This window comes from Falco rusticolus, chromosome 1, assembly GCF_015220075.1.
Source record: "Falco rusticolus isolate bFalRus1 chromosome 1, bFalRus1.pri, whole genome shotgun sequence".
Classification (NCBI taxonomy): domain Eukaryota; kingdom Metazoa; phylum Chordata; class Aves; order Falconiformes; family Falconidae; genus Falco; species Falco rusticolus.
In genome coordinates, this window is record NC_051187.1 from 83295251 (window position 1) to 83318764 (window position 23514).

The following is a 23514-nucleotide window of genomic DNA, read 5'->3' on the forward strand; positions in this document are numbered from 1 at the left end:
GATGGCACAGGTGATGAAGCTATACCCATGTCTGAAGCTCATGGGTACAAGTTAAAGCATTTTTAAAACCCCTTGTGGGAAGCCTCGTTGTAGAGTTCAGCAGTTTCTTGTGACCCTGATCTGAGGTCAATTTACTTGTGGCTGCAAGAATCACACATTTATTAATAAATAAGCTGACTTCATAGCTCTCCCTGATTTTTTTAACTTTCCTGCAAGTCCCAGGTACAGACTTTTGCTCTTTTTCCTCTTTGCTCCAGAGATCCTTCTCCCATAATCACTGTCCCTGACACATGCTCTTCTTGTGAATGTTTGCCTAAACTCCCTTGTCAAAAAACAGAAGCTGCGCCTTTCTTGTGGCTCATTAACCATTTTTTCTTCCAGAACAAACATTCCCTGAAGGTTAGCAGAAAGAAAACACTGCTGTTAAGAATCTCTGTAGGGAGGAAAGAAAACACTAATTATTCAGAATTATTGTTTGATTTATTGAAGTATACTCATTTTCCTGTCCCAGGACCAGCCAGGTAAGTAAACTGTCCATGGTGAATGAGAAATCCGAGGACTGTCAGTTCTCTTTCATTTATTTTAAACCACTTAATCTCAAACCCTTTAGCCTCAATAAAGTGGTGGGTGCTCAGGACTGCTGCTTATCAGGCTGACCATTACAGCAGAATTGCTCCATTGCCTGTGTCCTCCTTGTGTTATCCCTATGTCTCGCAGCATTTGCTTAGTGCTTGCTTGGCATGGTCGGGACAGGGGTTTTACTCTCTTTCTACCATGCTTCAAACAAGGTCAGGTATCATAGAATCATAGAATAGTTTGGGTTGGAAGGGACCTTTAAATGCCATCTAGTCCAAGCCGTGCAATAAGCAAGGACATCTTCAACCGGATCAGGTTGCTTAGAGTCCCGTCCAACCTGACCTTGAACGCTTCCAGGGGTGGTCATCCACCACCTCTCTGGGCAACCTGGCCCAGCGTTTCACCACTCTCATCACAGAAAATTTCTTCCTTGTTACCTAGTCTAAATCTACCCCCTTTTAGTTTAAGAGAGGTAATATATTTCATTTGATCAAGCAATTAACTTGTATGCGGGCTTATGTATTGGATACTAACTAAACCCCACCACCTTCCCCTGACAAAATGTGAGGTTTTTTGGCATTTGCAGGCCCCCACCACCTCAGCACACCATGAAGCCTTGCCATTTGCCAACTCCTTTGGCGTGTTTGGAAATGCTTCTCCAATACTTTACTGCCAACCTACTCCCGCTCCAGGGTGGCTTTTAACGGGGAGCCACAGCACGCAGCCATCAAAAACTGGTTTGGCCTGGATGTAGCACAAGCTAGGAGCTATGGGGGCTGGCTGCCAGCCTCTCCCCCCGCCGCGGCGCCGCCAGCTGTGACAGCAGCCCTGTCGTAGCAGGCAGGTCACAGCAGGGCTGTCACAGCTCGGCCCTGCCACCCGCCCGCCCCGCTCAGGCCACCGCGGCCTACCGCCCCCACAATGCCCCGCGCAGCCTCTTCCCGTCCCGCACCTCCGGCTCGCCCCTGATTGGCTACCCCCGCAGGGGCCCTCGGCGCTGAGCCAATGGGCGCGTGGGGCTGCCCGGATCCACGCCGGGGTGGGCAGTGCTCAGGCGCCGCGCAGGGCCGCCCGCCCGCCCGCCCGGCCGGCCGGTGTCATTGCCGAAGGGGACGATGTCTCACTGCAGCCGCGCCGCCGCCCGCCTCCTGGGCCGCTTCCTCCGCCGTGAGTACCGAGCCGCCGGCATCCCGCCGCGCCGGGCCGCGGGGCCCTCCCCGCTGCCTGGCAACCGCTCAGCGCCGCGGCCCGCTCTCCCCTCGCCGTCCCTCCGCAGTAGGCCGCGGGGCCTGAGGGGGGGCCCACCGCCCGGCCTCTTCCGCCCGCCGCGGGAGGGGAAGGGGCTGGGGCCGGGCCTGCGGCGGGGCAAGGTCACCGGGGGCGGGAGAGCGACCCACCTGTCCCCGGGGGTACCGCCATGCCGCTGGGCGCGGCCTGCAAGGCGCTTTCCCGGGCCGCGGCCGCTGGCGAGGTGCGGCTGGCGGAGCTGGGGCGGCTCCGGCTGAATGCAGAAGGCCCGAGGGCGCTCAGGGTGCCGCTCTCGGGCGCCGGCTGCCGCCCCCGCGCAGCGTTGGTTGGAGGGAGAGTGGGGGTAGCTCTGGGCGGGGTGTGCGGCAGTACAGAGCAGGGGGCACGAGTGGCTGCCGGGAAAGCTGCGTTTAAAAGTCGGGAAGAGTTTGTGCGATGAGCATGGTCAGCCGCAGGTGTGGGGACCCAGAGACGCTGTTCTCTCCTTACATCCCTGGAAATACTAAGAATCAGACGAGCACCAGAGGAAGCTGATGGAGTTGCATCTACTCTGAGTGGTGGTTTGGTTTAGAGACCTCTGGAGGCCCCTGAACTATCTTGTGATGTCAACACAAGCTGGTAAAGCTGTTTTTATTGTCAAGAATAAGATTTTTGGCCTCTAATTGTGGAGAACATAAGCAGTCTGAGACTAATACTTAAGTTTGGAAGTTTTTATAATTGTTGTTGTTCCGAAGTTCACAATAAAATGCCTTTTGTTTTTTTGTTCCATGTGCTTTTTTTGTGCAGTTAATGCTTTACTGAAATCAGCATGGGTACATCTAGGCACAAGAGCAGTTTCTTGCAATCCAAACTGAGGAATCGATACATTAATCTTGGTTCTTGCAGCTGAGAATGAATGGACAAACTTAAACTTACCTCATTTCAATGCATGCAAAGTTCCTTTGTGTCAGCGTGGTGCCAACTTGTAGGTCAGGGTTTAGTGACATGATCCCAAATTTTACACTGGTCTGAGCTGTTCCTGTGGCATACCTACCATCCCCTCAGGTATCCATTCCTACCTCTTGTCTTCCATGAGCAGAAGCAGAAAACTGTATTTCTTACTGTGCTGTTAATTTCTGCCAGTTCAGTTCTTTGAATTGGCTCCCCTGGGTCCAATGAGAATTAGTTCTGATGGAGGGGAATGAATAGGAGTGTAGCACCTCCAATTTAGCTTAATTTATACTTGCAGCAAAACTACTCTTGGGTGCAGTTTTATGTGTTAAAAATCCACATTGTTCCCTTAACAAGTAGTAGTAAGGGACTCAGGGAAGAGTGCTTAGAGTCATTTTGAGAGTTGGAGGGGCTCAAGTGTTATGTTTGCAGAACAGTGGCTCAAGAAGTGTTCTGTTTGCAGCAGTTCATGAAGCCTTTTAAAGAAACTCCTGCAAGATGAAGTAGTCCTTCATTGGAAACCTTGATACTCTGCATGATGTTAAAAGACTGCTGAAACATTAGATTTGAACTTTGTACGTACATTTTCAGTAACAATTCATTAACATCTGCTTCTCAGCGATTTGAATTCACGAGTTTCTAGTGTGTTCTGTTGCAGAAGAGATGCAATATCTATTTGTTGGTGCATTGCTGAAGCGAATATGCAAGGGGTGTATCTGCAAGGTTCATTTCAGGCAGTTGTGAAAACATGGTATGAAATATGTCAATGAGTGGCAAGTGCTTGCTCAAAGGGCACTCTAAGCACTGTTTATATATGGACAGAGTCAAGGAAGACCTATGCTGGTCTGTACTGCACTTTGAAGAGAGCCTTTGCAGGTACCTTAATTGTGGTCGGAGAGTCAGCGTTAGGGATTTTATGTTCTAGGCATGTTAGAAGGCTTTGGAGAGCTCTTAGGTTAAAAGATTACAGTAAATTACATGAATAATCCTGGCAAAGAATTGCTGCAGAAATAACAATCCAAACTGAAGAATTCAGTAATTGTTTTTATGTCAGCAGTGTGGAGGGAGGAAAGCTCACAAAACTTAAGTGGCACACATTCTTAGTGGAGTGTATACACTGGGAAAAGTTTGTTGACTTACAAGAAATAATTGATCTGTGCTGAGAAGTACATGCATGTTTCCTCAAAGGCCTGCAGTTTCACTGAGATGCTTTACTTTGTTTTAGCTTCATAAATTTGGGAGAAAGCTTTTGTTTCAAATGCCATTGTGTCTCCCATGGGCCCCTGCGTCCACCGCAATGAGCAGGGATTTTTGGTTAGGAAAGAGGTGTGTTGGAAGGACTGAAATGTTTCTGAATATAATTTCCCATTAGTCCTAGTTTTAGAGTGGTAGGTGTAGCGTAGTCATTGCATCTGTCCTTTACAGCCTGATAAATTTACTTAATTCCTCAACTCCTATGCCATGTTCCTAGATTGGGTTTCCATAATTAACAGGAATTTGGCAAGGGAAGGGTGAGAGAAGAGAGGCTGGGGACTGATACCTAGAAATTCTCTGTGCACATACGTAATCCTCTTCATCAAAGAATATGGTATTTTGATCAATCTCTCAATAGCATGAAAACTTCTTTGTCAGTAAGAATCATCTTCTACTAATGTAACTGATATCTTGAAGGGTGGATTCTGTAGATGGGTTTGGGGAGGGGAGAGAATTATCCAGACAGAACCGTGTGTGTGAATATATATACATATGGCCTGATAATGAAGACTAAAACCTAATAAAGAACTAGGATGGAAACTGTGTGTGGAATATTCTTGTTCATATCAAACTTCTAGTCAGTAAATGCTGAAATTTGCTGCAGCACTTTGGTCCTTGACAAACTTTTTTTTAAATGTTTATACTCTTCTGCCATGTAAGAAGCTGTCCAGAACTGTTTCTGTTCTGTCATCTCCAGGCCATGCATTTGCAGGCAGAGGAAACTGATAGTTGTGAAAAATGCAAATTAAATATGTACAAAATACTGAAAGGATTTCTCAGAAACAAATTGAAGGTCTGTAACTGATGGAAAATAAGGTGGGGTGTAGGATGTGTGTGGAAAAAAAAACCTTAGCATTTAAAGTAGTGCTTTTTGTACCTCAGTCCTTCCCCGAGTTTCCCCTGGACTAGCCTCCATTTTTCACATTTGTTCCCATTTCCCATGTGATTTCTAAGGCTTTCTTCCTTCCTTACATAGGTAACAGAAAGGAAAAGGAATATCTTTCTTCATCTCTTAAGTTCTTTGGCTATTTCAAGGACTAATAGGGGAAGAATTTCACTTATTACCTCCATTGCCAGAAGACTGAAAACTATCTGCTCAGGTCCTTCTGCGCTGTTTCACCTTGGTTTTATATTGTGCTCATTTTATGAGTACCCTCGGATGCTACCTTGGCTTCCAAACTTTTTTTTTTGTCTGGGATAAATGTGGGTAACAGGGAGGCACTTAGATTGCATACCTGTCTGTAGCTCTAGGAAATCTTGCAAGCAGACCTGAAAATAACAATTTTTCAGCTTTGTATGGTTTGAATGAGGAAGAAATTTAGCCCTTGGTATCTGTACTGTCAGCTGGCTTGCACAACACAACTGGGAGTTGGACTAGATGACCTTTAAAAGTTCCTTCCAATCCAAAGTATTCAATGATTCTATGAAATATAGCTTGGGTTGTATGGTTTTAAATGGAATCTGTGCTTGGGAAGTATTGCTTTAAGGCACTCCTTGAGCAGCTCAGTGTAAACAGTATTTACATTCCATGTGTGCTTTAAAATACCTTGCAAATGGGTCAGTTTTCTTTTTAACACGTGTAAATTCATGTTGGGACTTTGTGATAAATAATAGGGCGTTTTTCTAGAAAGGCTTGTTAACTGTAAAACATAAATGAGCTGAAGGTGATGCTTGAGGCTACGATTGTGGGTTTTATTTTAAGAAGTGAAGGTAGCTGTTTTTTCATGTTTCTTGAACTGCAGTGAGTTCTGGGCTCGGCCGGGGCCTTGTGCCCTGGAAATGTGAGGGTCACTACCAGCAGTGTGTGTGCTGGAAGTAGCTCTGTCCCTTAGTTTGTAGTAAGGTTTCTTTACTGTGAAACAACAGTATACAGGCTTTAAACACAGGCTTATTCCCCTTTGTCAAATTTAGATCTCGCTTTTTAAAGCTGTGCTGGGACAGCAGGGGTTTGGTATTTGACCGCTTTTCATAACTACTTGATTGTACAATGTACAATGGACTAAAGTAGGTTCTCGCCACAGTACATGTCTTTTTAGCTATGTAGAGTTAAAGTACTGGAAAGCCAAAATAAATGCATCTTGTTATAATCTTTTTTTTTTTTTTTTTTTTTAAGACCACAAACTATGCAAAACAGAATAGGGATGAGGCAGAAATGAAAGGATTAGCTGGGAAAAATTATCTGGTTTCTTATTTTTACTATTCTTTTCTAAAGGTCTATTACAGGCCTTTGTTGGACACAGTAATGTTATCATAGAACTCTGATTTGACAAATTGAATTGACAAAAATACAGCATTTCCACTGTGCTTTTGGACAGATTTGGATTTGATAAGACTTGTCCTTATGCTGTAGGACTTCTTCTGAAGCCTGCACCTTTGTAACTTGGCCTGTAATTTAGACGTGTGCATTAAAATAGCATCACCAATGAGCTTGGCTTTTACTGGTTCATGGCTGAAGAGATCTTGTATCTATCTTAACTATTTAAATTGCCAGCTGTTTGCACCCTGGACTTGCTGTTTGTGCTACATACAGCAGAATCTCATCTTGACCGATGCCCCTGCTGCTCCTTCTGTGCTGATAACTGGGGCAGACTTTTCTGCTTCAGACCGGCCTGTGATACAGAGCTGGATCGTGTGAGCTTAAAATCCCCTGCAAACTCAGACTCATCCAGCCCAGGAAGTGGAAGGTGATTTTTATGATTTTTTTTTTTTTTTTAAATTTCTTAAAAAAATCTATCGCTCACCAGACATCTACCAATGCTAAGCTGCCTGTCTCTGAAGACACCAAGTAGCTCAAGCCTATAGCCAGGCTTTTTTGAACCAGCTGTATTTTCTGTGAACCAAGGCTCTTCAGTAATGTAAGTAGGACATATAGTTTTCCAGAGTAAATCCATACAAAGCTTAGAATTTAAGCTGTCTTTTAGTTATCAGTGCCTGATTTTTTTTTAAATTTTTTTTGAGTACTTTGATAGCTTGGAAAATGCTCAAAAGCTTCTTATCCTTGAAAAATATATTTATATAGTCTTCTCAAAACGGAGAATTGACAGATTTAAGCTTTCAAAACCACTTTTCTGCAAGGTTATAAGTATCTGAAAATAGATATGGAACAGGCAGCTGAACTGGGACTGTGGAACTGCTTTTATGATACAGAAAAAGGAGTGACTACTTGTCAAAGCCTTCCCCCCACTGCCCCCAAATACTGGAATTACGGAGTGCGCACTCTGTCCCTGGCAAGCAGTCCTCTCTTGTTTTGCAGGTGGATTTGTCAGTGTTGTAGCACAGACAATACATGTAAAACTTAGGTTTGAATTAGTGTTGCCCGATTATTCTTTGCCCTTGCAGGCCTGTCAGAGGGCTTTCAAAACATGCACTCCCGTACTCCTGGAAGCCCAGACCGTTCTCCATGAGGCATCGTCCGTGGTGTGTCATGACTGTGACAGGGGGATCATCCTCTGCTCTCTTCAGGGCTGGGTTTTACCATGCCCAGCAGGGATTGCCTGAATGGCTGAGATGGGGTAGATGGATGCCCTGCTCTCCTAACCAGCAGGCCAGCTGTTTCTTTGCTTATTTTGTCCCCTTTAGAGGCAGGCTGCTGTTTGGCAGTCACGCGCTTCAGTGACTTGGTGTTGCAGTACAGATGCAGCGCGCAGCGTGTTGCAGCCTGGCCTAGGAAGGCTAAGCTGCTGGCCGAGTATGAAGACCATACTGTGCTGTCTTCTGTAGCTGTGGCATTGAACAGCAAGACTTTTCTCTACCCTTCCACAGACAGCCACGTAACCCTACTCATTAAATCTTTACTTCAGACTTTTGTCCATTACAGCTTTGTATGTCGTCTTGGTGCAACAAGTTTGTAACGGTATATGTGGATAAAGGTGTGATGTAGCTTAAAACCCTGCAGGTCAGTAAGCTGACATGCATTTTTACCACTTTTAGTACAAGTTAACTACATGCTAGTCTGCACGTTTCTCTTTAAAATTTAGTTGAATTTTACTTTATGTTAGTCTGAAGCATCTTCAGATGCTTGTGCTGCCACAGCTCCTCAGAGAACAGCAGGAGGTGGTTGGAATTCAGTTGTTTCTGTCAGCACTTTTTAAAAACGGAGTAAGGACTTCAGATTTAGCAATAGCACTAATGTCTATGGGTTTCTTCTGACATGGTTTTATTTTCCTTCTCACTTTCCTTGAATAGAAGTAAAGCATAAAAGCAGTGTATCACTAAAACTTAGTTGGCAAAAGTACTTGTGGAAGAGTCCTATGTAGCTCTGTGATAGAAATGTGTATATACCGGGTTCTTAAATTTTCTGCACTTTTTAACTACCTGATAGAAATTGTGTTATTACAAGATGTTAATAATGCATCTTAATAAATTCTGTGCATTAGCAGTTTATATTGAAGAATACCTTTTTCCTTTTTTCCCCATTATAGGTTTTACTTCCTTCTTAAAAATAGGGAAGAACCCCACCAATCCCTCCCTTGTTCAGGCATGCCTGAGTGACTATGAACAATCCAGGGACCATGATTCAGAATCTCTTATTTTTATTTCAGCTTAACTTTTCACTTCCTCAAATCTTAAGTGGTAAAGTTTTCAAAGAGCTGAAGAGGTATGTAATTACATGCTGGTGTCAGTATCTGTATTAGGATTGTACCCTCCCATGTTCACTCCAAGTACAAAATAGGGATTTTATCTAAAACACTTGCAGGGAATAAATTGCTTCTGATCCCCTCAGAGCTCTGCTATTTGAAAAAGCATATGACACAATGAATATAGGCAATGTGTGCATCCGTTTTATACCAGAAGACCTCTTTTTCCTCCTTATCTCAAGCTCTCTTTCATGGTAACATTCTGTGCATTTCATTTTTAATCATTTGATGTCAACACATCTTTTCCTTCAGCAGAGATGCAGTCATTCTCCTTGTCTTTTTGATACCAGCGTGTACTGTGCTGCTGTTCTTTAGTGTTATGTTGTTTTTTCAGTACCAGAGTTGTGAGAACTAAATTGAAAATCATTCTAGTGGAATATCTGGAGAGCTATGTTTCCTCACAAGCCTAAGTGCATTTCAAGCAGTGATGCCTAGGCTCCCGTAGCTAGGAATCTGTTGGCAAAAGGTCTGCTGCTGTATGTCTTGCTTGGCATTAGGTTTCACCCGGGCTGAGGGACCCTCGACTTCTTCAGTATCTCACTGTCCAGTATGGACTGTGCTGTGTTCAGGAGGTAAAACAAAGTACCTATGTTGTAACAGCCTCTGGGATATCAGGATTTTAGTTCTGCTTTGTCGCTTTGCAGAAGTTCTTAGACTACAGGCACTGTTCATTTGCAAATGAAAATAGTTAAGATGTTGTTTCTGTCTGTGTGAGGAATTCTGATGTTGAGTACTCAATATGAGAAATAACTATCCTGATTCCTAGCAAACCCAGTAATTGCAATGATAGTGAACTACAGGTGTTGTATATCTTAGAATGACAAGTACTGAATACAGTTTTTAGAGCTGCTTTTGAAAACATGAGCTGCTGGATCAATAAATCTTTTGCTATAAGGATAAACATATATGCGTTTACTTGGCAGGATGTTTTTTGACTTAGAGTCTAACAGTGGATTAATAGTTTGCGCTGTCTTTTTTTCTCTAGTGCAACAGAATGGAGTACGACACTGCTCCTACTCGGCATCAAGGAAAAATCTGTATATTAGCAAAAGTACAAAGGTTATCTGTCAAGGTTTTACAGGCAAACAGGTATGTATATGAACTACTTCTTCTATCACCCTTTCAGTTCAGCTTAGTTGACCAAAAAATGTAATAATGTATAAAAGGGATTTTATACTAACTTTGTGATCAGGAAAGTAATTTTGGTTTTTGTTTTTTTTCCTTCTTTTTTTTTTTTCCTCTCCCCGCCCCCTCCCCCCCTTAAATTCAGTAGACTAGATATTTTATTTTCCACTTCTGCCCAAGATTAAAACTTGGTTTTGAGTTATCTCTTATGTTACTTTTAATTTTTGTCCTTCATTTTGTTCTTAAGCCTGTTTATTGTGTATATATATACTTCGTAAAGGGAGATATGCAAAAAGCTACAAACCCCTCACCATTTCAGAAGTGCCTTTTATAGAAATGCCTTTGAATGGTAATGCCTATGAATTAAATTTCTGTTTTTATTTCGGGATATTTGATAATTTTTTCACATCTGCTCTTTTACACATTTGCAAGAGAAGACTACTTTTGCTAGAACTATCAGCTAGTCTTGGATGAGAATGCTAATTTCTCATATTTCATTATAGTGTTTGTCATCTGCCAGACTTGATGTGGAACACAAAATGTGGCTGCTATGTCTGCAGGTGTATTAGCAACACACAACAAAATACTCTTTAGTGAGCAACAACAGCGCTCTGATTTAAAAGAAGCAGCATAGCATATTCTGAATGCATTTAAAATACATTGATGCATTCTTCAAAATAGCTGATTAAATATCTGTAGTGAAAACTTCCCTTCTCATTGTAAATTTAAGTGCCATAAATTGCCCATGGAATTATAGATAGCATCAACTTTTTTGGTTCATTTTATTTGCTATTACACGCTTTTTGACTTTACTTATTTTCTCTTTCGTAGGGCACCTTTCACAGCCAGCAGGCGTTGGACTATGGCACCAATCTAGTTGGAGGAATTTCTCCAGGGAAAGGGGGAAAAACTCATCTGGGTCTGCCTGTGTTTAATTCTGTGAAGGAGGTAATTTGCAGCAGTGACTGGAGGGCTGACAATTTAAAGCTGCTGAAGGGCTCCTTAATTCATTGCTCACACTGGAGAGGCAAGCATTTGAGCCATGCATGTCACTATGCAAGGACTGAAATAGAAGCCTTGTAAAAGAGGGAGCATTCAGTGTGATCAAGCATGAGCTTTGCTTCCACTGTGAAGTTCACAGAGTCTGGATGCACTTACTTTATGCATGCAACTAGTTTGTGATTGATTCTGGTGTGTATGATGAATTTTTAGCAAACTGTTATCTAAGGGTATTGATGATGGTGTTCATGGGGCAGATCCTTTCCAGACAGTGGTTAGTTCTCAGTTCCCTAGTTGTGCTGTGTGTGTCCCATCTTCAGTGAATTTCACAACTGCTTTGATTATAGTAAATTAATACATATCCATTTACTTAATTTATGCCTGTGAATGGACATATTTTAGATGACTAGTTGTCAAATATTCTTTTTGGCTTCACTAAATACTTGCTATCTTTTTTTGTGTCCATTTTAGGCCAAAGAAAAAACTGGTGCTTCTGCCACTGTTATATATGTACCTCCTCCATTTGCTGCTGCTGCAATCAATGAAGCAATCGATGCAGAAATGCCCTTAGTTGTATGCATTACTGAAGGTATTCCCCAGCAGGATATGGTTCGGGTTAAACACAGGCTAGTTCGGCAGGATAAGACTCGACTAGTGGGCCCAAACTGCCCTGGAGTCATCAATGTAAGTGACTTCTGGAGTTGCTCCAAGGCTGAACCATTCTTAGTGATGGTCTGAATGTTCCATCTGACTTCTCCCACTCTTTTCTTAGCCTGGAGAATGTAAAATTGGTATCATGCCTGGCCACATTCACAAGAAGGGAAGAATTGGTGAGTTTTTGAATATTTATGCATCATCTAAAGTTTCATGCTGTAGTGTTCTTACTCATGAAGCTAGTCACATCCTGTCCTGAAGACAGTTGACATGCTGTATAACAGCTCTGTCCTTCAGTTTATAAGTGCTTTGCCATTATCAATCCTGAAGGCAAAAATCAGTCAGTCTACCATTGCAGGCACTGAGTACAGATGGTAGAGGCAAAGCATTTGGAAATTTCCTTAGGTTATGTGGTTGACTTAGTTTCCTTAACACTCTCCTTTGAGGATACCTCTGTTTACCTTGGGATCTGAGAGCACTGAGCTCTCCAGTGCTATTCATTCCAACGGCCTGGCTCCTGAGGACTGGGATCCTGCGCCTGTAGTGAGTTCAGTATTACAGCAAAGAGAAGAGATTACAGGCAGGTTTATAACATGATAATTTAGACGACTATACCACGGCAAGTAGAAGTGACAAATATACTCACTTCTCAGGCAGTGGAATCATGGTCAGAAAGGCAGTGACTTGTTCGTAATCATATGGTATGCACACACCCCCATTTGCATGCAAGTCTCTTGTCCTGACTTCTGTTAGTTCCTTGTTCTAAACCATAGAAATATCAACTTCATTGTTTTTGAAATAATGCTGTTTAGGAACTATAAAGGAAATTCTTCCCAAATATGCATTTGTACTTAAATAGAGCTTCAGAAACATTGTTGTAGACAGCACATGCTGCTGCTATCTGTCATCGGGGTAACCAGTTCAACTTGAGCACAGTGCCTTTTGCAACATGACGATTTTTTTTTTACAAAAGGCGTATTTTACTGTGGGGAAACTGGTTCAGTGCTTTTAAACTGCACTGAGTCTACATCATTCATCTAACACAAGAAGCTCTCTCTGCTACTTTGCTACTTCTGACTTGAGAGTAAGTTGTACCTAGTGAATGCTGGAAGATGTGTTAACACTGGTGTTACACCTCCAGCTTTCAGAAGCACCTATAAACCTGGAATTGAAAAATCAGATGACTGCAATTATGCCCTTTGTAGATACCATGAAGACATTGCTCTAGAACTGTAAAATGTAACATCAATTGATGTTGCCCTGAGCTCCCTTCTTAATCAAAGTTCTGTGAAGATTTTCTAAATACCTACAAGAAATGTCTTGTAGTCACAAGATATAAGAACCTGAATGCAAGGCACATGAAGTGCAAAAGAGTATTTTAAATCCTGAATGCAGTTGCCTAACCACTGCTGGAAACACTTTCAATGGTGATCCAAGGATCAGGGAACAAAAATGTAACTTTGCCATCCACTGGGCTTTGTCTAACACTATGACCTTTGGTGATACGCACCCCAGCTTTGTATTACTGTGAGGCATCCAAGAATCATTTGATAATTTTGGGATGCAAGCTATAAAAATAGCCACAATCTTTGGACCTTTATCTGTAGCTTCTCTGAGGCAATCTGATCTTAATAGTAAGCAGGAAGCCCTTTGCAAGCATAGTAGGAGAAGAACCTTTGCTAATAGATACCTGAGCTGTCCAACAGTGTGAACAGTTGAGAAAACTAATGTTGTTAGTCTAGTGGTGTATTTTTTCCACTGTTCATGCAATATACTTATTATATTCCTTGTTAGGTGGCTTGAAGTAGATGGAAGGTGATGTCTGTTTTTCCTGGAAACCTTTCCCTCCTTATAGTATTAACAGAAGTCTTGACTTGGAAGAATGAACAAAATCCATGCAAATATCTTTGTCCCTGATCTAGGCCCTGTATTACCTTTGGTCCTCAATTTAAAACTAGGGTCGTGGTCTCTTATAATATGGTAATGTAAATGCTGAGTATGTACTGTAGAGCAGTGAGCTGCAGCAGCAAAAAACCGTAGTAGTGACTTTCTGGGAAGGTTTAGTCTGTTGACAATTCAGTGTCAAAAGATGCCAACCAAGAAATAGTACAGATAGAACCTTATAGAAAGTTTTCATGTCGTGGTAAGGATAGCTGAAAAACCTGGCATCTCATGTTTCAGTTTGTTAAGGTGATTTTCATGAATATAAGACCAGCTGCCTGTAGTCATGTGCTTAGGTGTGTTAGTGTTAAGTTTATCTCCTTTTCTTTCCTGAAGGTATTGTGTCAAGATCTGGCACCCTGACATACGAAGCTGTTCATCAGACAACGCAAGTTGGATTGGGGCAATCTCTCTGCATCGGTAGGTTTCCTCAGAAACAGCCTGTTGCACCTAGACTAATCTATTTTTTCTTTACAAGAAGAAACCCCAAGTAATTTCTTTTTGCAAGCATAGAAATTGCTGAATGGCAATTATGTTGAGAAATGAGATCCCTATGTGCTGTGAAGAATATAACCCTTCCCTATTGCAATTTCCACATCAGATTAATAAAAGCCAAAACCCAACTTTGAACAGAGAACTGCTAGCAAATATAATGTCAATTTGGAAACAGATTTTCCCCAAAAATTTAATATTATGAAGGGACAGGGTGTTTTTAGGCATTTAGTTGGGTATGTTAAGTAGGTTCAGTTTTCTTTCAGCAAAATTCTGGAGCTGGGGTGTTGGTTCTGCTGTGTCTTATACAGAGCCTCTGTATAATGCATAATATTTTGCTTATAGTATTATTCAGATACCAGAGGTTTCTGTAAATTGTGGGTGAGATATTCAGAGCAGAAGTTTGGCACACTAATTTGGGAAGAGCCTTCAGAGCTACCCCATCTTATGAGCCTTTAGGAATATTCTTCATGCTGAACTTTACTTTGAAACATTTGTCATAAAAGCAATATCATTATCTTGAGTTAGTCTTCTTTTTTTTTTTTTTTCTTGTGGTTTTAATTTTTTTCAGGGATTGGAGGTGATCCCTTCAATGGGACTAATTTTATTGACTGCCTTGATGTTTTTCTGAAGGATCCTCACACTGAGGGGATCATATTGATTGGGGAAATTGGAGGAAATGCTGAAGAAGATGCAGCAGCATTTTTGAAGGAAAATAATACTGTAAGTCTTAAACAGTTTGCTTCCAGACATCTTGGTAGTTAGCCATCTTCTTTTTGCCCTGTCAAGCAAAACTCAGTTCAGTCTCCAATCTCTATTGGCCAAAAACCCCAAACAGTCATATTTTGATTAAAGAGTTGAAATTAGGAGCTTTATCCAGATTAAATCTAACTGGACAGCAGTGTCAACTTTAGATTTTTAGTCCTGTAATGGTATTTGTAGTGAGCATTCTGGGTTTTGTAATATACATGACTCTGTGGAGAGATGTTTGAGTTTTTGATTGCTTCTGGTTTATGATGATTATCAGGAAGAGAAGCATTCCACACTTCAGATTCTTGGTTCTATGTTGTCTGAGGTTTCTAGCTTTTTAATAACTTTGCCTGGCTAGTTGATACTTACAAACCAAAACAAAACCAATAAAAAATCTGCCAACTGGAATTACCTTTCATCTCACCCCCTCCCCGGTGTAACCCAGTATCTTTTCTTTCTTCACAGGGTCCAAATGCCAAGCCGGTAGTGTCATTCATAGCTGGTCTGACCGCTCCTCCAGGCAGGCGGATGGGTCATGCTGGAGCAATCATTGCTGGGGGAAAGGGTGGAGCTAAAGAGAAGATAGCAGCTCTTCAGAGTGCAGGTGTTGTTGTCAGCATGTCTCCTGCTCAGCTAGGTAGCACCATCTACAAGGTTGGTGGCTCAGATATTGGTATATATACTCATCCAGAGCAAGAAGTTACTTTTGAGGGAATATGAGCTGGGAGTACATCTCTTTCCCAGATACTCTGTTGCTTTGAACTTGGTTAAACACAAGAACAAGAACTCTCTTGACTGAACACGCTGCAGTTACTACTTAGATAATTATGTGCATGTAGTGTTATGGATGTTGCCCTTATAGAAAAGTAAACACAACAAAATAGAGAAGAGGCTACATTTTGCTTTGAAGTGTAGCAATATATTGAATTGTGTTTTCTGGATGCAAAGGATCTGGACTAATTTAAAATATGGAAACATTCTTTGAAACTAGGGTATTTGAGGAAGGAGAGACTTGGCATACAGGTCTGTATTTTAAGTACTAATTTGTAATTGTGGTTGAATGCATACAGCTGAAAAACTTCTGTATGAACTAGGATCATTTGCATTTTTCTTAATTCTTATACAGAAAAAGGCATTGCTTCACAGCTATAGGAAATGTGTAATTCAGCTGTGCTAGGTAATTTTTTCTTTTCCTGTGGTAACTGTATAGTATAGCGTCCTCACGGGCTGCTGTGGGATTCTTCCTTTCTTCTGTTACATTTTTTCCTTTACTAAAATGAAAATCTTTACTTCATTGCTTGCCTGGCTTGAGTCAGTTACTGTAAGGATTCTACTGCAGTTCTTTTGCAGAATTACTGTTTTTCAAGCCCGTTATGCTGTGCCTGGGAGCCAGTGGTTCCTTGACAGCATCACGATCTGAGAGCAGTGCACTGACTGCAGTTTAGCACTACTGGGTTTTCATAGCTGGTTTCTTAATGTGTGGTGGGAGAATACTTATTCTCCTTTCCTCTAACTTGCACACATATTATGCATTTTATATTTTAATTTTTAATTCCAGTAAAATCAGATTTGCTAAGATAAATATGAAGTAATTTAAAATAAGATAGTAATAGAAGCATTTTCTTTCTTTCCCCACTGGTAATGTCTGTGTGCTGTTTGCAGGAGTTTGAGAAAAGGAAATTGCTGTAAGAGAAGACACTTTGGAATACTGTCTTCAAAACATCAGTGCAGCACCTGGCCTCCACTTATCTTCTGTCTGCTAATCTTCAGTTGCCCAAATGACTGACACTGGTCTATGAATTTGACTTGGAAGCCATAAACCTCCTGGCTAAACCTGTTTTGATGTCTCCTTGGTTCAGACATTATCGCCTCATTGTAAATCCCAGCAAATTAATAAATCTACTATGAAATCTGATTCATCTTTTGACTTCCTGAAGCAGAGCTATTTCTTCAGATGTCATAAACAAAATATTTTGTAACTTAAGCACTGCCCATTTTTAAGGTAAAGTTGCTTATAGAGATGCTTTTAAGGATCGAAGCACTGACTTTATGCACATATCACACTTTGCTCTATTTTTAAAAAATCCAGTCGTACTTGTTAGTTGCTGGCAAGTATGTTTGTTTGAACAGCAGGCCAAAGTTTCCGTCCGTTAAACCAAAGCTGCTGGATCTGAAGGGGTTGCTTGTTGATCCATGTGGCTGGATATGCCTAAAGTCCAGACTTTTTTTTTAAGGCTTATGAGCTGTGCACAGTGTAGTCCTCTACTGGCAAGGAATTCTGTTGTTTGTGTGGAGAGATGGAATTTTTATTCACAAAAATTAATCTTAATTCCCCATACAAATATATATTCAAGATTATCTGTTACTGAAAGTGATTTGGTCTTTAGGTTACATTAATTCAATTTCCTCTTTATCTTAAGTAGGATTGCATTGCTTGTGTGTTCTGAAATCCTAGTAACATTGGGGCATAATGGAGGAGGATTATTATACTCTAGAAAGGAATGTAATAATGTAACTTTCTTGTTAACCACTCCTAGCACTGTAATGGAAAACCCTTTTTCTACTTTGGAAATAGCCTGAGCACTGTGCCTATAAATGAGTGTTACAAATTCTGTCAGGATGGACTAAAACCAAGATTGCTTTCTTTATATAGAGGACTGAAAGTTCATGTAAGCTGGCACTTGTCTAAAGCTAACCGTGTGTTCCATAAAGGTGCTGTTAAAAAAGCTTGTGTTGTTATTTGTTTAAGACTGTTCTTAGTTTTCTTACTCAAATGCCTGTGGAATTTCTCTTCCTAATGCAAGCAGTAGACAGGTATCTTGATACTGACATTTACAGTTTCGAGAGCTAAGCCCTGATGAAATGCATAAAAGGACAGGTCATGTCTCCACTGCACTGAATGCGTATTAATACGCTTCATATACCATCAAGCATCAGTCAGATGATATAGGCCTTAGGACACCCTGAGACCAGATGCTGTATTATTCACCTTGGTATGATTTACTAAAATGAACCTGACATTCTGTCACTAGATGGCTGAAAGCAGTATTGAGTGGTAAATCATTTGATAAAGCCTGTGGCAACAGGTAGGAATTTTCTTACTAGATCTGCTCAGTTTTCTGGTACCTGATTTAATCTGGAGCAAAAAGAACGAATGTTGCCCTTTAACTAGAGAAGTACCAGTACTAAAATGTCTCAGGCTGTGTAAACGTGCAGTTCTTCACCAGCGAATGTCACGATACTGCAGCCTGTTTTCTCATGAGCCTGCTGATCAAAGTAACTCGTTGTAGTAGTGGGTTTCTCTACAACAGGTCTTTTTGGGGTGAGTAATGCTGCTTGATGAACTGCCTGAATTTTGTCATTGTCACCAGTATTATAACATGATCTCCCAGGGCAATTGAGATGTAGCAAGTTTCCTGCTAGGGATTGCTCCATGGAAGCTCTTTTAGGGGTGCCAGCTATTTTAGAAGACAGCCATCAACTCCAATGACCATTGTACCCTGGGAAGGTGCTTCATTGTATCTTGAAATTTGAGGGCAGGTTTAAAAATGTGACGTTGATTCTAATGTTTGCAGCAATCATCTGCTGCTGCACCTCAGCAGCTGCCTGGTTCTGTTCAAGCCTGGGGAAGCAGGCTGTACTAGCCCGGAACTGAGCATCACCTAAGGATAGGGAAGAATGTGACCTTGTCCAATCAAAAGGCTTAGTTTTTGCAGTTTTTCTTTGTTTTCCTCTGGCTGCCTAGAAATGTGGACTTGATAAATACCATCAGAGCTTCACCCTGCTAATGGCAGCATCTCTTTAGGAAAACACATCTGTTTAATAGCATATGTACTTGTGAATAAATATTTTGAGTAATCTGATCTGGAGAATTGTTCATTTATTTTTTTTAAAAGCAAAAGTTAAGTTAGTGTTGAGCCTTAAACTTCTTGCTGCTTTATAACCCAGTAAGTAGTTTTTATGTGCAGGAGAAACATGGCTCATGTTACTGTTTGAGTTCTCATGAAGTTTTATGAAATAGTTCTTTTTTTCATTGATCGAGACTCGGCAATGGCATCTATCCATAAATCACTTGCGCTTTTGAGGGATACGTTCTAGATGTTAATTTTGAATTCTAGATGTCAGTTTCATTTGTTTTGGTTGGGGGAATTCACTGCCACACTGATTTTCTTGAACAAAGAGAAAAGGATACGGATCCACAATACTTTTTACTGGGCAATACTTGTCTTTGATAGCTAATAGTCTCATTAGTAGGTGCTCCTGGAGTTTGCTGTTAATTTTTTTTAAGGTTGATTAGAGAGGTCTGTCACACCTAGTGAATATTTTTCCTTTTGTGTTTTTTTTAGAATGTATTCATGCCCGGATTTTTTTTCTTCTGTGTTTGTGTTGTTTTCCAGGATGACTGTTTTGTTACATAATATTTTTGGGGAACAGTGGTAGGTTACTCTCTGTGCCTTTGCACTTAAACTGACACTCCGACATCTAGCAAGTCTATGCAAGTCTAGCTAGGGGATTTCTTAAGATTCACTAATTGAAGCTCACCAATAGAAACAAAACAGTGATTCCAACTCATTTGGTCAAATAAGGTCTCCTTTGTCCACTGGAGGGGGAGAGGCTGCTGAAAGATGGTCAGCTCTGTACTCCAGTGTCAAGATGTTCTTAAAACTACGGGACTATCAAGATTTCTCAATTAGATTGGATTTCTCAGTTGCTATTGTCAGAGTTTCTAAGATTCACCACCGTTCTTCAAGTTGTCCATTTTTTGGATGTCCTACTTTTTATCTTCTTGCTAACCTGCTGCCTTTTGTGGTGGATTGAAATTACAGAGGGCCCTAGCACAGTGCTAATTAAAGTAAGTCAGCTGCTGTGTTGGGATGATCTGGGTGGTTTTAGTTGAACCAAAGATGCAACTTAATTCTTTGCAGAATAGACAATAGATTTCAAGATTTCAGGTAAGGAGAGGAGCGCTCACTGATGGGCCTCACTGGTGACAAGTGGCTTAGAGGCTGCACTCTGGCAGAGGCTGCTAATGAGGTAGGCTGAAAGTACCTACAAAATCCCGTTGTCCTTCAGCCTGGGGGGTGGCTGACCTCTGCTCAGATTCGGGTACCAGTCCCCAGCAGGTCTAGTGATTGCGTCCCCTGGTAGCAGCCATGTGAGGGGTGGAGGCAGAGCAAATTGGGCCAGAAAATGCCAGGATCTGAGCTCTGAGAGACATAATAAGGGTTTCAAGAAGAACCTCAGGGGCTGGCTTCTGTGCTGATGGCTTTGAAGTAGCTGACTTGTGATGGCCAAAGAAAAGCTTTAAACTGTGTTAAAACTGTGGGGTTAAGCACTGCCTGTGCTAACCTAATCATTTGCTCAGTTTGCAATAGCTTTGCCCTCCCTTTTCTACTGCCTGTCACTGGGCAGGATTAGATTAAAGCTTTTTCTAAGAGGGGCTGTGTGCCAGCCTGATGGGCAGGAGCGTGCTGGTGATTTCTGAAGGTGGCAATAGGAGGAGTTGTGCTGCTGTGGACACCTGGCAGGCAGCAGCTCAGGGTTTTACACGGCGGGCTGCACCTCCCAGAGCGTCTGTACAGGGCTGGGCGTGCTGAGGCAGCCCCTGGTTTCATGGTGACTAGAAATAGCTGGTGAAAAAGGGAGACTCCGGGTTTGTTGTTTTCCATGGGAACTGTAACACCAAAACCCCAAAAAAGTCTCTTGGACACCGACTTGAGGTACCCCACTAGCAATTAAATGGCGTTTATACTACATGCATTTGGCCATACTGTTAAAGAATTGGTTCTTCTGAATTATTTAATGAGGGGTTACCCAGTATTTCTCTATTCCAATAGAGACAAGACATCCTGGTGCTGGGTGGTACACCAGTCTTGTAGTTAAAGCGTGTAACACGCAGCAGCACACATGGGAATTGCTGTTTAACTTGCACCTAACCTTTGTGCAGCCCAGAGCACTGAGGACCCTGCAGAGGGGGCTGTTTGAGATGAGTGGTAGTGGAAGCTAAGTAAGGTGATTCCTGATTAAGAGTAGGTAATGCACTATTCCGAATTTATAGCAACGGCTCATCTGCCTCTTCCTCCTTTCCTGCCGGGTCTGTATAATGAAGCATGGGAGCCCTGTGACTGAGTATGTTAGGGAGATGATTTGTGCAGGAATTAAAATCTCACAGGTACCATTTTTACATAGAGGTTACTTTGATGTATACCCTTTCCTCGTATCTGTGAGAATATACTTTAGCATTGAATTGACTTGGTTTACAATTACGAAAGTTTACAATTTTGAAAATTTCCTGACTCAGAAATTCTGAAACACTTTCAGGTTTCAAAAGGAAATCAGCAACTTGTTCCATTTGAATTAGAGATGCAAGCAGGGTATTTCCCTAGAAGGGGAAATCTGAGTGTTGCTCCAGTTAAAAACCTCAGGAAACTTTCTCATAAGTGCACTGGGGCTGTGGGTTTTCTTTTTTTTTTTAGGCTCCAATCTAGGCTTTTTTGGCACATGTCTTCAGTCTGATATTTGTCAGACCTGCTGAGCATCTGTAGCTCGCTAGCAGGACTCAGACCCAGACTGTTTGCTGCCACTCAAAGCACCTAAAACTTCTCATTAAAAACTGCCTTGCTTTCTGCAACAGTTATATGACCTCAAAAGAAAAGAGATCACTGTCTGTTTACACAAGCCACGAAAATATATAGAACTGGCAAAAAAAGTGTTTCTTCTGTCCTATAGTCACAAACCACACGCAGCAGTGTTTGTGCTGGGAGCAGGCGCAATAGCCTATAACGATGCCTGTGCTTTGCAGATACATAATTAAGGGTCTCTTAAAATCTGCTTTGTTACTGTAAAAGACAGTGCAGCAAATTTATCCTTTTCAGCACATCGGTAACATTATGAGATTGTTACTTTAAAAAAAAACAACTAAACAAACCACCAGCCTACAAACCTATTTCTTTTCATTTGCAGTTTTGTTCTCTAGGTGGCAGGTTTGGCACTAAAACATGGTTTTGATTCCCGTTCTGAGCTCGGGCTCAAAATGTCCTGGAGAAATAGGAGATGAAAACAAAACACTACTACTTTCTTCTTTCGGATGTTATATTGATTTATGATTGTATACTTCTATGTGCATTGGAGAGAGATGGGAAGAACCTAGCTGATTTTCCTGTCTGTGTTCTCAGTACACTCGTGATGTTGAAATTTCTTGTTTTTCAAGCTGGTGTGAGTAATATTGTCTGAACTGCATGGCTTTGGCAGTCAAATGCTTTAGAGAAATACCTATCTTCATTTTGAAATGGGCAAGAAATGGCTTAGGCTGTTTCTTCAAGGACTTAGCAATACTGTCTGTTCTTGCTTTTATTCGGTTGCCCAAGGCTGGAGGGCAGAAGAGATAGGGCTGTTAGGGAGGAGAGAAATGAATTGTCAGGTCTAAAAGGATTTATTTTTTTTTTTAATTTAAAACACGGGAAAAAATCCAACAACCAAACCCAACCAGTGTGTAATACCACCACCCCCACCCCCCCCACCCCCCCCCCCCCCCCCGCCCCCCGAAATGGTCACCAACTGCTGACTCCCTGGAGAGAAGCAGGAGGAGATTGAGCTCCTTGGAAGAAAAGCATCTTCCACACTGCTGTCTCCACCAGGCTCTATACACTGAAGGTGCCCAGGGCAGTGTGTGAGCAATGCCATTGGGGACTGGACTAGTCCCACTCTTGGAGTGCAAGCTGGATGAGACCAATTTGTTTTAGGGTCTTTGGTGTCAGCCCTTGCATGGAAGAGGCTGCAAGGGGTCTTGTGGGCTAGGAGCTGTGTTTGAAAAGAGCTGCTGTGTATGTGGAGACAGATCTGTGCATGCACCCGCATATAAAAATGTCTGAAGAATTCACAGCCTGAAGGGCTGTGTCTTGCTCAAGGTCATCCTCTTCTTTCTTGTTCTGCTTTCAGACTGCAAGTCTTACTATTAACTATAGCTCTAGCTGCAAGGAAGAGAAGCAATAGGCAGGAGATTTAGTCTCCAATCATTTCAGTCATTTAACTGGATGTATTTTATTTATCTTCCTGTAGACAGCCGTTATGTTTGTTCAAGACAAGCACTAAATTTTTTTTTCTTTCCCACAGTATAGATGAATTGAGCATAAGTCCAGCCGAAGCTTCATAGATGCCAGCCTAGACCCTTGTTCAGCCCTGTCCTGAAACATGGAACGTGGGGCAGGACCCATATCCATCTCCTGAAGTTTAGACACATGGCAGAGCTGAGTGCTTGGGGAATGCATATGAGAAACAAGGCAAGGACAGCAGAACCTCTGAAATGGTCGCATAGGCATGTTTGATCATTGATCCACATTTGTTCCTGGGTCTGTACTGATTAGAACAGAAGCTTAGACACCCAAGGCTCACCCATTCACACCTACATGGAGACAGTTACACCAGCAGCACAACCAGCATGTCCCTATCTGGATCTGCGGTCCTCCTCCCCTTGGCCAGGTGACTGATCCATAGTCATGTTGAAAGTTTCTGCCAGGCCAGACAATAAGCCGTCTCTCCTGAAGCCCAGTCCTACCTTTCAAAAGTCACCCGAGTTTTCCTTCCAGTTTCAGGTTTATACCATTTTAGTCAGTACGCACTGTGTTAATCATCATTTCTGATGCATCAAAACACAGCAGCAAATCTGTATTTTTCAATTTGTCCTGTTTATGGTACAGCCCATTTCTGTTGCAAAAAAACTGTTAATAGTTTATTTAATGTGTCTTTTATAAATCATTTGAGAATGCTGAGATCTGATTCTTGTACAGGGAACAAAATCATACAGTATTAATCCGCTCTTTCTTGCAATGATTCTAGCAATGATGGAAAACAATATAATTAGAAACCATTCTTTCAGCCTGGAAATTGTAATTGGATTGTGAATTTTATA

The 23514-nt window shown here is 41.8% G+C and overlaps 1 protein-coding gene across 1 annotated transcript; it reads left to right on the plus strand.

Annotated features, from left to right (window-relative positions):
* Positions 1-1609: 1609 nt before the first annotated feature.
* Positions 1610-16525, plus strand: SUCLG1 (succinate-CoA ligase GDP/ADP-forming subunit alpha). Its single transcript, XM_037387477.1, has 9 exons — positions 1610-1743; positions 9631-9734; positions 10602-10718; positions 11241-11453; positions 11542-11599; positions 13701-13784; positions 14428-14579; positions 15072-15260; positions 16269-16525. Exons 1-9 carry the CDS (start codon positions 1692-1694, stop codon positions 16293-16295), a joined length of 996 nt encoding a protein of 331 aa, XP_037243374.1. The 5' UTR covers positions 1610-1691; the 3' UTR covers positions 16296-16525.
* The last annotated feature ends 6989 nt before the right edge of the window (positions 16526-23514 follow it).

Excerpts from the sequence above, each read along its gene's own strand:
- SUCLG1 (XM_037387477.1), top strand. The coding sequence starts at position 1,692 with ATGTCTCACTGCAGCCGCGCCGCCGCCCGCCTCCTGGGCCGCTTCCTC. Across the intron at positions 13,785-14,427 it reads GGGGCAATCTCTCTGCATCG|GGATTGGAGGTGATCCCTTC; the intron begins GTAGGTTTCCTC and ends AATTTTTTTCAG. Across the intron at positions 14,580-15,071 it reads TTTTGAAGGAAAATAATACT|GGTCCAAATGCCAAGCCGGT; the intron begins GTAAGTCTTAAA and ends CTTTCTTCACAG.